General features: G+C 37.6%; 1 protein-coding gene across 1 annotated transcript in view; it reads right to left on the minus strand.

Annotated features, from left to right (window-relative positions):
* The window catches only part of eve1 (even-skipped-like1), a 31,158-nt gene that overhangs the window by 9,877 nt on the left and 3,818 nt on the right, over positions 1–17,463 (minus strand). Inside the window, exons 2-3 of the mRNA XM_051074077.1 lie at positions 4,699–4,775; positions 1,486–1,496 (exon numbers count right to left, since the gene is read on the minus strand). Of these exons, the coding sequence (XP_050930034.1) occupies positions 1,486–1,496; positions 4,699–4,775 (88 nt within the window). The remainder of the gene's footprint in view (positions 1–1,485; positions 1,497–4,698; positions 4,776–17,463) is intronic.

Consider the following 17,463-nt stretch of genomic DNA (forward strand, 5'->3'; position numbering starts at 1 on the left):
GATATGTTCAATAAAGACACAAACGATATAATTGTTTGTTAAGCACACCGACTTTGTCTGTACTTGTGACTCAGATGAAAATCAGATCACATTTCATATATACACATATCATTAATTGAAGTAGAACACCAGGTATTTCCTGAGGTTTTTCTGGCCACTGTATATAAGAACTATGTATGAACAAATTCCTTCTGTTTGTCAAATCATTCACAGACAAAGAAATATACAAAATATTATCATACAGAGTGATGTTTTTGATGTTATGGTCAGTTAGACCACAGAGACACTGACCCTCAGTAACAGAATTTCAAATAGACTTATTTGGGGTTTGGAAGGAGTTGTACTATGTAAAAACTACTGTCAACACCAGTCACTGATATAGAGCATAATAAAAAAAACCCTTTGTATTTAACAGCTGGAGTGTTTTAGAGCTTTAAAGAAGTAATACATCATTTTCTGTAGTAGACTTCTGAAACATGGCATCACTTCAAAATCATGTTTATGAGCAATTCTTATTAAAATTAGTTAAAATTATGAAGTATCAAAGGGACAAAGCAAAGTTATTGTTGTACATTTCTCAATCAATAAGTGACAGAATGAAAGCCAGCTGCTGATGATGTTTGACAGTATTGTTTACTGCAATTTAATATTACACTTCCATAAAGTAGAGAGATTAACAGAGATATAAAAACAAAATGTTTAAAAATGACAGAGCACCGCAGAGATGTCTGACTTGTGTGAAGTCCTGTGTTGGCTGTTGAAGCTTTAAGACATTGTTTATTTATATACTGATGCAATGCTTGCTTAAGAAGAATGTCTATATTTACTTTGACAATTATTTCTCTGCTTCGCTCAGTCTTTTCTCCAAGCACCATCCCATGCATTAGTGCTAAGCTGCCACTGTCTCTAATGTTCAAACACTGGATCCTCTTAACTCCCATAATGCAAGTTAACAGCATCTTTCATTACACCGTCCCTGCCTGGTTTCCCACATCTTTTAAATTCTATTATTCCAGTTGCGGATACATGGTCTCTGATCTGATGGCCCTATCCTCAGGACATCATCTGTCTGTGTGTTCCAAAACTGTACGAATTCACAGATGAAAAAATAAATCTGTTTTCTAATGTGACAAAGCTGTGGTTTGGTTTTGGTTAGGTTTAGTCACAAAAATTACTTAGCTGGGTTTAGGTAAATAAATTACTTTGTTAAGGTTAGGGGCAAAGTCCAATGTTTTGTTGTACCATCCACCCACCCAAACCTCCTGCCTACGAGGACTTTGTGTATTAAACACCATTCAGCAACAACATTAAAACTGGTAACTGATAATGTAGCCAACTGGTGTATAACACACAGCTGCTAGAGGGTGCTCTACAGCAAATACTCTTATGTTGTTATGGAGCATTTACTGAAATGACTGATGCTGTTATTCTCAGGCTCACTTTTTCTTAAATCTCTTCGACCCCCTAACCACCAGTTTGACTCACCAGTGGGTCCACTGGGATTGGGTCAATCAAGACACATTCACACCCACAGAATATAATTTCATTACTTCATATTTGGAGATCCTAAAGCGACCAAAGATTTAATGTGAGTCTGGACAAATTTGGGTGAAACGTTTGAAAAAAATATGTGACTTGTAGGATGTTTCCAGTTGATGGAATTCTACAGACAGAAAAAAACTTTAAGTTAAATTATGTTAAAACATGATAAAATATAACAAGATGATACAGAGAATAAATAGAGTATATTTTGATACCATCAGATAGTGTGGACTAAAGGGAAAGCTAGTTTTTAAGAGGTTAAAAATTAAAGATGTGCACAGTCATAATGTGCCAGCTGGCAGGATGTTTTTGGGTAAATGTTGGCTATGACTTGTGCTATGTGCTCAGTTAACATGCTATAAATTTGCTGCTTCAAATGATGCAAAAAGGGTTGTGAGTGAGCAGGTGAAAGATTCAGGGTCCTGCACAGGGACATGTCCTTAGGAACACACAGCAGGGTCTAAACTGTCTGTCTTTACTCAGAGTCCAGTAGCTTGCTTTCTGTCCCTTTGATAAATTCAAATTTGTTTTTCTCTCTCTTTGTGGTAAACACTGGAACAATGTGAAAATGGCTTTCACGTGTTTTTGAAAATTGGTGGTTAGAGAATCCTCTGACCTCACTCTGAGGTCATGGGAATAAAGGTTGGGAGGCTGTCATTTAGAGGGATGATGTGTCCTGTTCTGTGTGACTGATCAAACCCTCACACTCTGTCTTCTTCACCATTTTCATATTTGCACATGTTGCATTACTTCTAGATGAAACATGTGTTTAACATATGCAACTGGGTTGCACATGTTGCTATACTGTTGGTGAACTTACAGAAAATATTTGTGTTGTCCCCAAGTACACCCACATAGTGAATGTGTTAAAAAACAAATAATCTAGCAGGGTTTGTGAAACATATGCTGACATCTCCATCTACAATTCAGGTTTCAAATTGTTTTGTTGTGATGGTGACTCATACCAGTAATGACTCAGTACAGTGGAATTAATGACTAGCATCCCTCAGTGGCAATGATAATTTGAAGCGTCATTGGCACTTTTATTTCTTCAAGATGATGGGTAACAGTCATATATATTATTTTCTTCTCAGGGTCTGTTCTAAAGCGTGTCTCATATATTTGGAGATAAGCCAGCTGACCTAACTGTATACATTATGTTCACATCTTGTTCAGACATCAGAGCCGAATTGTCTGCTAGCAATCAAATTTAACGGTGTTTTCCGGGGAAGTTGTTATTAATTAGCTTTTCATCCTTGTTTTTTTCCTCTAGTACCATACCAAAAAGATGGATTAAAAACATTTATGATATCCTTAAGCCTTGAAATTCTCCAGTGGTCTGTGTGGTTCTGTACAACCCAGAGAACACAGTTGCTTCCATCTTCTGGTGATGATACACAGTTCAGTATGTTTTTGTCCTGTTGTAACCTGACTAATCAAACATATGACCAGACAGGATGTTGATACTGGATGAATCTGCAACCCCCAGCAACCCCCTGCAAGAGTCTGCAGTCATGTTAGCGGTTCTGTTAGGCACTGCATTGCTTTGAGTCAAATGCTAACACTAGCATGCTGCTAATGACAATGCTAACATGCTGATGTTGAGCAGGTATAATGTTTACCAGGTTCATGGTCTTTGATTAGTGTATTAACAAGCTAAACATTTTCTTATTAGCACCAATCACAACAAGTGCAGGTGAGGCTCAAGGGAATGGCATTAGCTTTGCACAAACCAAAGTACTTGACAAACTTTGACCTGGTTATGGTGCTAGATGAAGGTATCAACACAGTAATTATAATACATCCATGGGGGAATATGAATCCATGTATTTTCTTTTTCATGACAATCCATTAAATAGTTGTAGGGAATCTGGATCAAAATAGTGAACAGACTGACCAACCTACTAGTTGACAGACCAACATTGCCATTCCCAGAGCCATGTGACCAACATGACTAAAAGTGAATATAAATTGTTGGATTGTGGCAGTCTAGAAACTCTGGTCTTCTGCGTGAAAGTTAGATGTACTACATGACAATCCACCCCTGTGATCTCCACATCCATACTATTTGCTACATAAGGCCCATGGCTAGTGAGCTGGATTTGATACGCAATTAACTGTTTTTACTGTGTGGAACATCAAAATTTGTAAGACATTAAAAAATGTGAACATGTCATGTGTCAGGTGCACCTCTTTCTTCATTAGATTCTTGAAGAAAATATATTTTTACAGTCAAGCTCTGTGTAAAAACAAGAGCTAACACGGTGGAACAGACACCAACCAACACTAAAGCTGAAGTGTCTCATTCACTGAAGGCTCAAGTCTCATTCCATGATGCCACCATGCTATATAAACAAGCAAAGGCAGCTTAGTCAAGGGTCTTCTTAATGCCAGGAAGAACCTCTGTAATCTCTGTGTAAAAGGGCCTCATTCTGGACATTGCAGATGTGGCAAAAGATTGGCCTGGGTTGGAGTTTTTTTTAACATGATGTCCAGTGACCGCAGGTCATAATTCACATGGCCAACAGAACGTATTTTCAGGTACATATTAACACGTTTGAATGTACAGTGCTGCTGTTTCTTGTGAGACAGTTTTGATATCCATCACATAAATATGAAATATCAGAAAATCCTTTACTCATATAAAATGCTTACATTTAACAGGCAGTGGGTGTTAGCAGGGCTGCGACAGGTAACCAACTGTGTAAAATTCATTAAAATTCTAAGACCGAATTTAATCTCACAATCCTGTTCGAACTGGATTTCATGTGTTAAAAATAGTAGGTGGAAAGTTGCCTTACTTGGGGCAGTTAGGGATAGCATTGTGTTTCTCATTGACTTTGATCATCCAGATTTCATCCAGATCAGATTCCCAACAGCTGTTATTTTTATGCTCTTGTTTCAGCAGCCATTCGCTAACACCTAACCCCAAATCGATACAAGTTAGGATGGTCTTTAATTAACTGACTACAGTGGCAAGTGCTCTGCTGGACATGTGTCTCAGAGGAGAAGAATACTCCCACTGCAGACCACTGAGTGATGTGGGTCTTATTAGAAACACATTTAATGCAGAAGAAAGATTAACTTCATACAGACACCTAATAAGCACATATTTTTCTAAGACGGGTAAACAGCTTCATTTGTGACTGTGCATACCAATGAGATTTTTTGTTGGCTTTGATTTTAGCCTCAGCACCAGGACATTTTAGAGATCCAATGCTTTCAATTGGTTGCTGTCACACTCTGCCAAACCCTGTTATCCCAAAGGATTGGTAGTTTTGATCAAATGATCAAAGTAGACTGTTGTATCTGTAAAACATATGGCATTGAATCTGCTTTATCGCCACACTCTAGTATTTCACCATCTCTACTTGTGCTGAGTCTGCACTGCAGTACCCTAAATTCTGTCCATGATTTTGCTGTTGCAGTGCCTTTGGTTTTGTAGGAATGTCCACTTTCAATCAACCTGCTGCACCTGCTGTTCCTAAAATACTGTACAACTGCAATATCTGTCTCTGAAGGATTTTCAAATACTAGAACACTTTGCAGCAGTTATGTACAGGTTATGATGCATTCATGTTATTTAAATAGAATGGATTATCACTGCATTAGTGTGGCCACATGGCTTTAATGCATTATTCTGTGGTTACACCCTTGCTGGTTTTGTGATCATCTCAAATAAAGGGGCTACAGAATATTGTGGTATACTGTATGTATCTGTAGACGTTTGCCTGGCTAGGTCAAAAGAAAACAAAATCAACCTACAAGCCCCTGTAAAACTCACCAATTAACATTTATATCTTGTTTACTTTAGTTGGACAAAAACATGTATATACTGGACTATTTCTTGACTTGGTGAAGTAACTTCCTGTAGTCTTGACATCACTTTGAAGTTGCCAGGCAACCAGTGGAGGCCAGCTACTAGTAGTAGCTTTGTATTTACAGCTGCTATTGTATTCATATTTGCTGCCACTTTGTGCTCATTTTGAGGTTCAGTCTTAGAGGCTGTAATTAGATGTGATCACTCCAAACTCGTTCATCATTTTATTCTGTGTCATGATGTTCACAAAGTAAACAGTAGAGAATTCACTGTAATTAATTTCAAGTTGATACAAATTAATTGTCGGAAAATATGAGTTAACTTGAGAAAACAAGTTCAATAAAGTTATTAAGCTGAATCAACAACTGTTGAGTCGCATAGACAATCCTCAGGCCCACAGACAGATTTGCTTTCCTTTTATGTTTTTTCAGCATACAGAGTCCGTTTTTCATTTGAGGACTTAACAGCTGCAGCTGTTAAAGCCATTTTGTACAGAGTACAAAGACAACATGTGAGGTGGCTCCCAGTGAAAAAGTGGAGAGAGAAGGCATGCAACACAGGTCTGAATTAAACTGTGGGCACTGCAGATCTGTGCTTTAACCTGCTGACGACCTAAGTGCTCTGCTGCTTCAGGTAATTTTGAAATGGGGACTGAATTGAATACTAACCTTTGTCATGGTAAGGACTGTTTTCATCATTATGAAAAAATACAACCATGGCTTATCTGAGTATGTATTAAAGACACACAGCAAGTTTCTACAATTTCTGGTTTTTTTTTTCAAAGTAGAAAAAGTAGTGTCTTGAGCAAACATGTACGTTAGATGTAATCAATAGCAGATGCTTTATCAAAGTGTCTTTCAGAGACAACACACTGCAGTAGAAGACTTTGAAGTAAATATAAAGTGCTAAATCTATAAGGCAAAGTGCAAAAGATAAATTACATAAGTGAGCCACAAGTGCACAGCATGTTAGGCTGTTAGAAGAAATGAGTCTTCAAGAGATTCTTGAAGATAGACAAGGCCACTCCTGCTCTGATAGTGTTTGGAAGCACATTTCACCATCAGGGAACCACAAATGAGAACAGTCTGGACAGAGAACACCTTGTGTGGAGGGATGTTAATGCCAGACGATGATCAAGTCAAAAAAGTTCAAGTCAGGCAACATTTTTTTTTAGTTCTGGAGTGTTCTGAAAATATATATTTAATATATATCTAAGGTTATAGTTCCACAAGGGATGATTATTTTTGATTTAATGGATTAGTGGAGTGATTGATTTGGAGAGAAGACACCTTTTCTAATTCCTTGAAGGGTATGATCTGATTCTTCTGAGTCATGGGGTGATACCCTTTGGCCCTTGCAATCATCAATACAGAGTTGTTTTTGTGTGGCTGGAAGGCTAAAGCTGAGAAAAAGCTGTGTCTTCAAATTGAGCCTGCTCAGTGTAGACATTAACATGTCTTGGGTGATCTGATCACAAGTGGACTGTTTTAAGTCTGTCAGTTCACAACTGGCATTAGAATCCATCTCCACACGCATCTCTTGTCACCACTTGTGATCCGATCTCACGTTCCCACTCTATGTGCAAATAAAGACGTCTATCATTTCTGTTTGCAAAGACCAAATGCATTGTTGTTTGTAACCAGTGGAAGCCAGCAATGTACTTCACGTGCCTAGTCTGCCAGAAATTAAAATAAAAACAACAATTCAGACTGGATCTATTCCTTGGCATGTTCAAAGCAACACAAGTCACCCAAGATGTATGATGCACTTGTAATATATCTGTAATATATACATTTATAATCACACTGTTAAAAAAATGTGGCCATATGCAGCCCAAACCGCTTCGATGTGGATCTCAGTACATCCTCAATGCATCTTGGGTGCTTTCACACCTATACTTTGAGCTGTCCACATGTGATCTGATCACCCAAGATGCATTTTAGTGCCAGGTATGACTAGAGCCATAGTCTCTGTCTGTTTAGTTGAGTGGATGGTGAGAGTATTAACACCACAGAGGCTGTAGATAGTTAGCAGCCTGCGTGCATGCTAGTAATACCTGCTACCATGCAATCATGGAATTATTATTCATTAAGAACATGCTATCACTGAGATGAATGTGATTAATCCCTTAACCCATCCTCACCAATCCACTCCAGTGTTAACAGAGGAATAGATAAAATGACTGACAATGCCTGTAGTGCCTGTAATTACATCAGTTAAGTCACACTGACTGAATATCAGCACAACATTACTGGTGACCTCTCCCAAGCTGTCTTAGTGAGAACAGTCCTTACACTGAAATGAACAGAGCAGCTCCTTCACACTTGACAGTGTGTGCTTCTTATTGCACGCATCAGTTAAGTTGTGCAGCTGTTCATTTTTCCTGTTTCAGCTGACTCTGCTGCAGATTATAGTGCTGCCCAGATGTGATGTACTGTTTGCTCAATAAATCTGCGGGCTTTGTGTTAAAAGTCAGTGAAAGCAGCTGCTGCTTTGAACAACAGCAGGGACAACACAACTCATTATCTCTAAAAAATGTGGGACTATCACGAAGCAGTATTTTACAAGATGTTGGAAATAATTATATTATCACCACACTGCAGTTTGCTCTCTTTAGCTCTTTTCTGGCTTGCTGTGTTCTCATTTGCTTAGTTATGTTTTAGTTTGACCTGACCTCTACATTGGCTGGAGCTCTTACTCTGTTGGTAAATCTCTGGTGTCCTACTGTGAGCTCACAAGTCAGGTTTCTGATGCTCTGACACCAGGCACAAACCAGATAATATTATATGCATATTACCTACTGTTATCTAGATTACACTCTGATTTACTTTCCAGCAAAACTATTTGTCTTGCTGTGCTTATGTCCTATTAAAATAAAAACAACTAGAGTCATTTCTTTAAATTAAAAATAGTAAAAGGTGTCACTTGAGGTATCATGCCTATAGACAGTCATTTCCAACTCTGCAGCTCCTGTCAGTTCTACTGAGGTTTTTTATAAGTCTTTTAACAAATTGTTTGGGTTTTGATTCACTCTCACCATCGTCATCAGCATTATTTTTTGGCTATAGCATGCAGCTGCTTTCAGTAAGAACCCACTGTACCCTACCTGCTTGCCACCTAACAGCAGACAGACACACACAGTTAACACAGTCAAAGACTAGTTGATGAACATAGTGGAACATTTAACAGCATGAGTAGACAGATCATTCCTTCAGGAGTTGGTGGAGACCAAAACAGAGCTAGTGAGTGAATATAATATTTAACTTACATTCATCAGGTGACCAGAAACACAATTTTATAGATAAATGCTAATGTTGTTCTTAGACCACTAGATATGTAAACATGCAACAGTTTGCCAACACGTTCAGCATACAGATCTCTTGCAAGAAGTTGTAATGCTTTATGGATTGTAACACTGACTGCCTGTAACTACAGAGTTGTCACCCCACTCTATTGCTAGTCACACAGTCAGTTTAAAGCTAGTCCCTAGCATCTACAGTTTAGCCCACAGCTGCTGTGTGTTCAGATGTTATTGGGTCAATCAGATCAGCCAAATGCTGACTCGACATGAGTGGACAGCATGATTGCTGGTTTGTACTCAGAGGATGGGTTTGTATTTGCTGCCTGAGCGATTTACAGGTTTTGTTTTCTGTTAGCTGTGCATATGCTGCTTCCAGTATCAATAACCTTAACCACTCGGACTTAGAGCCCAAGAATTTATTTCACCAGCGTCCTGTAATTACCATTTGTGGCTGTAGAGGCCACTGTTTCCTGTTCTCAGCATTAGGTTGCTTTAAGTGAGTTAAACTTAAAACTAGACTAAACTCCAGACTGTAACAATGTTATATGTGTAAAATTAGATGACTTCTTGACACTAAGTCTATACCCATTAGGTATAGACTTAGTGTCCAACAAGAACAACAAGAATGGTCTGGCTTGCAGGTCAAAGAAGATGGTAGTTTGCTTTTATCTTTGCCTAATGCCTTTTTTTTCTTTTCAGTGACTTGTATGTGACGGTGCTGAGATTGGTCATCCACTCTTCAGAACAGTGAGGTTACATGTTGGTGTGCATTCTCAGGTGGCATTGCTAAAAACTGATGCTTGTGTGTCAGTGCTAATTAAAGTGAAGGAATGTATGTTAAAAACGAGTATGTTTGTTAAGACAAAATATTAAAGTAAAATGTTGAAAATGTTCTGGATGCTCTTTTGTTCTGTAGTTTAGTGAACCTTTGGTAATTTAATTTTAATGAATGCTTAAGGGTACTATCTATGTAGACCACACTAATTGAAACAGTAAGATTTATGTTTGTAACACCATCAAAAAAATCACCTTAACTCATTCAGTAAGACTGACATTAGTAAAACAAATAAAACCTGTAGTAGTTCATAGAACAAGGCTGAATTTCATTGGAATGAACAATGTGACCAGTGTAAGCTGAACTTAAATGAATTTGATTAGACGAACTAAGGAGGAGCATTCTGATCCAATAAAAGGCAAATTGAGGTGGTAACATAACATTTAACCAACAAATTTACATGGTGTTGAACCAACACAGTCTTGATAGACTGGCTGTACTTGATTTGTTTAGATGGAATTTTAGTGGCATAATGAAATTACGTTCATCCAGATTTATTTTTTTGAGTGTAGGCAGTCAGCAGACTTCTTCATTTTCAAGAGGTGAATATTTTATTCACAGTGCTCTCCAAGTGTAACTCAGGCAAAATAACAACAAATAAATATGTCAGAAAATAACTTAATGAAAAATTAAATGAAAGCAGAGATGGCCAGTGTTTAGATTACTTCAGCTAGAATTGTAAGAAAGAAGACTGACCCACACCATGACCCTGACACGAAGAAATCAAATAACATTCTCTTTTACAAACTCATTTACATTTCTGAATGGTTCTCTAAAAGGTTAGTAATCCTAACACAGTACTTCATGATGCATCAAACAAGTCAAAAGAAACACTGCTACAGAAAAGAAAACCCTCCACTTGATTTGGCTCAGTGATGTCAGCCATGACATCGCTAACACCATAAAAATCAGGAAGCACATGGTGTAATGTGTAAGGTAAGAGTCACGGTGCCATCCAGCAAATATTAGCAATATTAGCTGTCAGTCCATCAATGTGACAGCTGTTTAGAGCTGTTTTGTCTCTTGCATTGCAAAAGTGAAGCTCTCAAAAAGAAGAAAAAAAGCAATAGAATGGAGAAGTATTATGTAGAATAAGCAAAATAATGTTTCACTTGCCAAGATAACATAACAGAATTTTGATTATTTTAAGTAATATTTCCTCCAGAGCTGAATTTTTGCAGCAGCAATTATTATTCTGGTCATTTTAGTTTCAAACATTATGTTACTGAGAACCAGTAATATTTAGAGTTAGAATATCTTAGTAAGATAATTAAGTACAAATAAGCTTTTTTTTTTTTTTTAATTCAGTGACATTGCATAATGCAAAGCAGTATACAGAAAATATAACAACAGTCAACAGATACTGCAAACTGACCAGAATGCTCATATGGAGTCTGACGTGTTTCCTGGAAGACAGGGTGAAGAATTCAACAGTGAAATAACAAGTTAAACAAAATCGGTTAATTCCAGTGTTATTACTGCAGGGAAATTCCTCTTGAGATCTTACTCACTATCTGATCATACAGTGGACAGCCACTCAGTTTTTATGTGTGATGTTTGATTTTCAGGGATGAAAATAAAAACCTGGCATTTACTCTTTATGTCTTTGGTCAGCTGAACTGTTTAATCAGAATTGCAGCAAATGCTCTATGTCTGGACAGGTATCCACAGGAACACCTGTTCAACAATGTAACTGTGGAACCCTTTTCAGTGGAATATTTTTCTAAACATCCACATAGAGGAAAGTCACATGTTTCTATCAGAGCGCTCTGTGTGAGTCAGGATGATCACCTGAGCTGCACACTGAGGTACAAGGCTCCCTCCTATTGGTCGCTGGGGGAACAGAACATCACACAGAAAGACCTGCCATCACAGGCCCGAATGAACATCAAGTCAAGTCAGAATTTTATTTATAAGGCCCAATATCACAAATTTGCCTCAAAAGGCTCAACAATCTGTGCATCATTACAACACCCTCTGTTCTTAGACCTTCTGACTGGACAAGGACAAACCCTCCACCACAACAACAACCCTTTAACAGGAAAAACACAAAGAAACATCAGGAGGAGCAAAAGAGGACGAATCGCGTCACAGACAGACAGTAGATGTCGTCTGTACAGAATACAGCTACATCGTAGATTTACAGTATGGATAACTAGGATGACAACATCATAGATGAATTATTATTGTTTTGTTAATTAATATGGATGTTGAGCAATTTTTAGGTGTCACCAACACCTGGAAAGAAGATGGACTACACACAAACACACAAGAGGTAAAACCAAACACAACATGTGTAGAAAACAAACACACAGAGTGAGAGAGACAAGGACGCCCTGTCCATTAACAAATAAATAAATAAATAAACATCAGTGCCCTCACAATACTGGCACCTGACTGCCTGACAACAGCTCCTCTGTTTTAAATGAGAACAGTGGGACAAACCAGCCTGACAAATCAGAACCAAGTGAGAAGCACTAAAATCCTCAGTTGAAAAAAGTGAAACATATTTCACATCTATGACTTTAAATTCCTAAAACAGTTCACAGTTTAACTGTGACATATGGAATCTGTGTACTCGACAGTTTTTTATTCTGTGACACATCTCTATTAAAATATTACAAAAGAATGTTTAATGTGAAGCCAACAGTTTCTACAGAGAAAAAAAAATGAACTGCTACCACCAACCTTGGTAATTGTTACACACAGAAACATTTCTTCATGTTAATCCACTTTTTTGTGTGACCTCAGAGAAAGTCGGCAGCTTATTATCAGCTTCATTTCAAATAAACCAGCAAATTTAATGATGTTAAGTTAATTAACAAAGTCCTGTTCCTACATGGGCATCTAAGATACATAAGAATGAAACATGTCTGATGCTGAGTAGAAACTTTTTAATAACAGCAGCTGATTTGAATTTAAGATATAAATGGTTATATGGTTTAATGGTTTATGATGGACATTCTTTTTGCATTATTTACTCATACTGTATGCTGCTATGGATGATAGCTGGTTGCCGACGAGCTTCGTGCGTCTTATATTCATTTTCTATGTCGAATTGAATCTAATCATTGTGAATCTAAAACAACAGGGATTTACGAAAGGATTCACGGGTTTTCTAAAAGTGGAAACTAGTTGAATTTTATGCCGCTAACCTCTGTGCTCTGAATGAATTTGTACTTTTTTCTTTTTTTAAATAAAGCTGTTTTGAGTGGCGTGACTGGACTGAACTCAATGAATTTCCAAAGGACTGTAAAAATGAAACCTTATATGCTGAACTGTCAGAGGACGATACACACACACATACACACTTTCCGACCTTCGACTCTAATTTCGTCACATTAAGATAAAAAACTGACTGAGGTCATGTGAGTGTAATCTGCCTCTTTCCAGGCTGCTGTGCTCAGACACTTTTTAGTTACGACGCAATTATAAAATCTGTTTAAATGTAAAATATAGATAGGGAAATGCGGACAAACACGACTGAGGTTTCAAAAGGTTTGAGGTAATAAAACAGTCAGACAAATCTCTCACGACTGTATGTGTTATTACTAAAGTAACAGTAAGACAGTAACAGTCACTCTCTGGTTCGAGGAATGTAAAAAAAAACTTTCTGATAATTTTAGTACATCCAGGGTCCTCTCTCCACGTGAGTGGGCTGATTAATAAACACGATTTAAAAAAAATATATAATGATACATTTTGATCTCGTGGTGTAGGACGCTCAGGCCAGTGCCGGATTGCTTGCAGGATTACACTGACACATGCTGCAGTGAAAAATACCCGATTTTTAATTTTTATTTTTTTTAGGTGTTAGGTGATATTTCACTGAGTCCACTCAAAAACATCAGCTTTAGAAGAGTGTTTCATCTCTACAGTGAAGTGAACAGGCGAGGTTTTAGACTATCGACCATCGACTCCTCATGAAATCCTGCACTGTGATACTGACCTGCCATTCTGCAGAAGGATGGAACAGAAGACAGGAACAGCCTGAGGTGTTCAGTTAGACTGTTCAGTTACTCTCACAAGATTTTTCTGCTATCAGGGCTCTTACTATTGTAAGAACAAACAAACAAACAAAAACCTACCACCATACTCTCTCTCTCTCTCTCTCTCTCTCTCACACACACACACACTCACCCACACAGCTGCTCCCCTCTTGTTAAATACTCAACAAGGTCAAGTTCAAGGACACAGGACACAATGAATGCTATGTAACATTCTGTATTCTAACCATATATGTAAATATACATATATATGTGTGTATATATGTATGTAAATAGAAATAAAAAATCATGTAAATTATAACATTTGAGTTAAAAACTGGGTGATATGGTAGAAATGAATGTTGACATATATTGTTTCATAATACAGTAAAGTGCACTGTTTTACATTCCTATAATCAAAAGGCACTGCATAAATCAGTTAACTTAAACAACACGTTTTGTGAGTTTATCTTAAAATTTGCTCAGAATGATTCAATGAGACAGAGGGATTTGGTAAAACAATAAGACAGTGTTGATATCATCACACCAGGGTTCCACTTAGAGTTAATTATTATTATCCAGCCATTCCTGCTCTCTGCTAATTAGTAGTAACTGGAAAAATGGTCATGTCTATTTAACCACTGTTCACCTTAATCAGACTTTGTGGTAATTACAGCAGGATTACCAATAGGTGATGTATGTTAACATCATGCTCTGATGAAATGTAATTGTAAAGTTGATTCTGATTTGTTTTGTGCCTTTATAGGCTGCTTTATCAAATGTGTTTCTCATCAGTCAGCTGATCCATGCTGCTGAATTTGTTCCGTGCTCATACAATATCTGAGGATCATTACTGACTCTCCTCAGAGGAAGCAGACCTGCTTTACAGCAAATGGAAGCTAACTATTGAGTGTGCAGTGGTAATCAATGGTCATCAGCACCCAGTAATCATCGTCAGAGACAATAACCTTAAACATGAGCACAAGTCTATTGCTTTGGATGAGCTGGCCACAGTCCTGCAAAAATCAGCTGTTTATCTGCTGCTCTGGTAGAACAGATGTTTGTGGAGACAACAGATGATCTAAAAGCTGATCCTCACCATCAAACACACAGCATGGAGAGATCATATAGACCATATTTTCAGTATCTAAGTCTGAACTGGCTCAGCGTTTGATCTCTGCTCAGTTAAAAAATGTTGAATGTTGTCATACAACTACATACAACTGAGCCTAACCAGGCAGAGCAGACAACTTCCCCAGCAGGGACCCCAGGTGTCAGTGGAATTGTAGTACAATGGCAATGTGTCTTGCATCAGCCCACATCCCGAGGCCCTGGCTTGTACAAGTATCTAGTTTTAAAAACATAAATTAATGTATTTTCTTGCTTAAATTGACAAAAAATGTTTAAGTCTTTGGGTGAAATACAGTAATGTTATTAAATGCAAATGCTGTGAGGTGGACACTTCATCCATCATACTGCTTTTCTTGCCAGATGGTCTGACAAACACATTTCTACTGAATGGATTATCTTGACTGGACTCTGCACATGTGCATTCTCTCACTGAGGTGAGGCAAATTTGCAAAATCATATTCAAGGAGTCCTCTGGAATTTTCTTCTAAACAAAGCTTCTGTTTACATTTGGTGTTTCTGCGCAGTGTTTCCACACAGCTCACCGAACCAACTCAATTCATTTCCCTCCTTCTTAGAACATTTGCAAAGCATGCAGCATCTTTTTCTTGACATTACAGCCACCATCACTGGAAAAGAATGAAAACATTTATTTAAATGTTCATTGCATCACCTTGCATGTACGTTTGCCCTTGTTCCATGTGAACAAACACAGTGGGGACCCACATATATAAGACACAGCTATTAGTGGTCAGAAACACCACGGGGTGCCTTTAATTTGTATTTTATTAACCCACAGAACAGTTTACCTGTTCTCACCACTGCCCTGGTCTAGTGGAGGACATCAAGGAGACCTGTGTAGGAAACAAACAAATGCCCAACTACAGTAAACACCAGTGTTTTTTTTAGTTTCATGACCTGATTTCATACAGGCGTCAGATATGCCTGGTGGCAGTTTAATCCGCCACACAAATAATGAAGTATGGAGCTGAATGGGAGGCTGGCAGGTCCCTGTCTGCTGCATGGAGGCAGAGCAACAACTACGTACCGGACGATAGCTACAGGCAAAACACACAGGCTTACATGGTGGCCTTTTTACCCACATGATCATTCAAAGCCAAGTAGCTCAGGTTCAAACATTACACAGGAAGTTACACAGAGAAATTCTAAAATTAAGCTGAAAAGCAATGTTAAAACTCCATATAGACTCTTATATTATATATTGCACATAACTATATTGCAACTTAAATTATTTCCCTGTATATATTTTATATATTTTAAAGACTTTCTTAGCATTTATAGTCCTTACTTTTTTTTCATAATGTTTGTTGTTACCTGTTGCTGTCTCTGCTTCTGTAACACAATTTCCCTCACTGAATCAATACAGTACATCTATCTATCTATCTATCTATCTATCTATCTATCTATCTATCTATCTATCTATCTATCAGTAACAAATAAATAAATAAATAAAATAAAATGAAAAAAAAAAAAAATCTGTACTCCAGGTCCACTGACTAGCTTTTTCACCTGCATCTCATGGTCTTCCTCAGTGGCTTGAGGTTTGGTAAATTATCATAGAGATGGCTCAGTCATCATTACTTGACCTATGTATGGGGAAAACTGACAATGGCCATATGATAATATGTTGAAGAATAACATGGATGCTGCTGAGAGCAACAGAAAAAGCTTGTGAGACGACATGCAGTCAATTTTTCAAAAAAGTTTGATTCTCAGTTTTTACCCCCAATAAAAAAAAAATACTGCCCCTTAACACATTCAAGGTGATCAATCTTTCATATCTGAAAATGTGTTCATGTCCAGTCACAATGTGTTTTCTACCACATCCTTTTGGTTTGGTAAAATGGCTACAAATCTGTATGTTTGTCAAATAGCTATGTTGTTAACATAGGTTTTCTGTTTAGTTTAATGCATTTGGTTAAGGTGAAGGTAAAGATTTGGTCAAGGTTGTTCTAAAAAAAGACCCACAATTTTCCATTGACTGACATTCCTTTTCCTTAGAAATAAACAAAAATTCCCCCCAATGAACATGCCCTGGTATACAAAACCACCCAGTTAGCCCCATGCTGCCAGTTTCAAACATGCCATTCCAATTTATCAATATTTCAACAGTCAAAGGAAGCAAGGTGCTCTCTAATGCCCTGCAAAGATTACATAAAAGAAAATGTTCCTTAAAATATGAAACACTTTATTCATGACATCTTACAATTTGTTGGTTGGTTTTTATAATGAGACAGCTAACATCATGTTTCAGCGTCAGTCCCCCAGACTCACTGAGCACCCATTTTTACCAGCGTGGACTACGCTGACATTGAACAATCATACAGGGAGAAATCCATCAAGTACGTACAGAAATAATTAAAAACCTACAGACGCAGAAAATAGAGCAGAAAACCATTCATTTGCAGGACAGATTAAAGTTGGAGTAATATAGATAAGAGGTATTTAGGTAAGCAGAATATTCATTTTAGCATAAAAAAAATGCAGCACTTCACTTTTTGAATATCTTATACAGTGATTCTAGAGCAATGGAGAACCAGAGCTCTGGAAATTGTCTGTAGTTTAACCTTAATGTTTCAGAACATTCAGAAAGCAAAGATGTCTACTCAGGGACTGAAATGATTTTGGAGCTAGCAGGCAATGCTGGAAATGAATCTGGTGGTAATATTTTATATGTGCAACATATCTGATGCTTTCCTCTTCTTCTGTCAGCTGTTGTATTTATCAGTTGTCTTTAATTGGTGAAGCCTAAGACAGTTTTCAACAATGTGGACAATAAAGTTCCTAAGTAACTAAGTAACATGTGATGATGATGATGAATGGCAGGAGA

The sequence above is a fragment of the Lates calcarifer genome, linkage group LG11, assembly GCF_001640805.2.
Source record: "Lates calcarifer isolate ASB-BC8 linkage group LG11, TLL_Latcal_v3, whole genome shotgun sequence".
Classification (NCBI taxonomy): domain Eukaryota; kingdom Metazoa; phylum Chordata; class Actinopteri; family Centropomidae; genus Lates; species Lates calcarifer.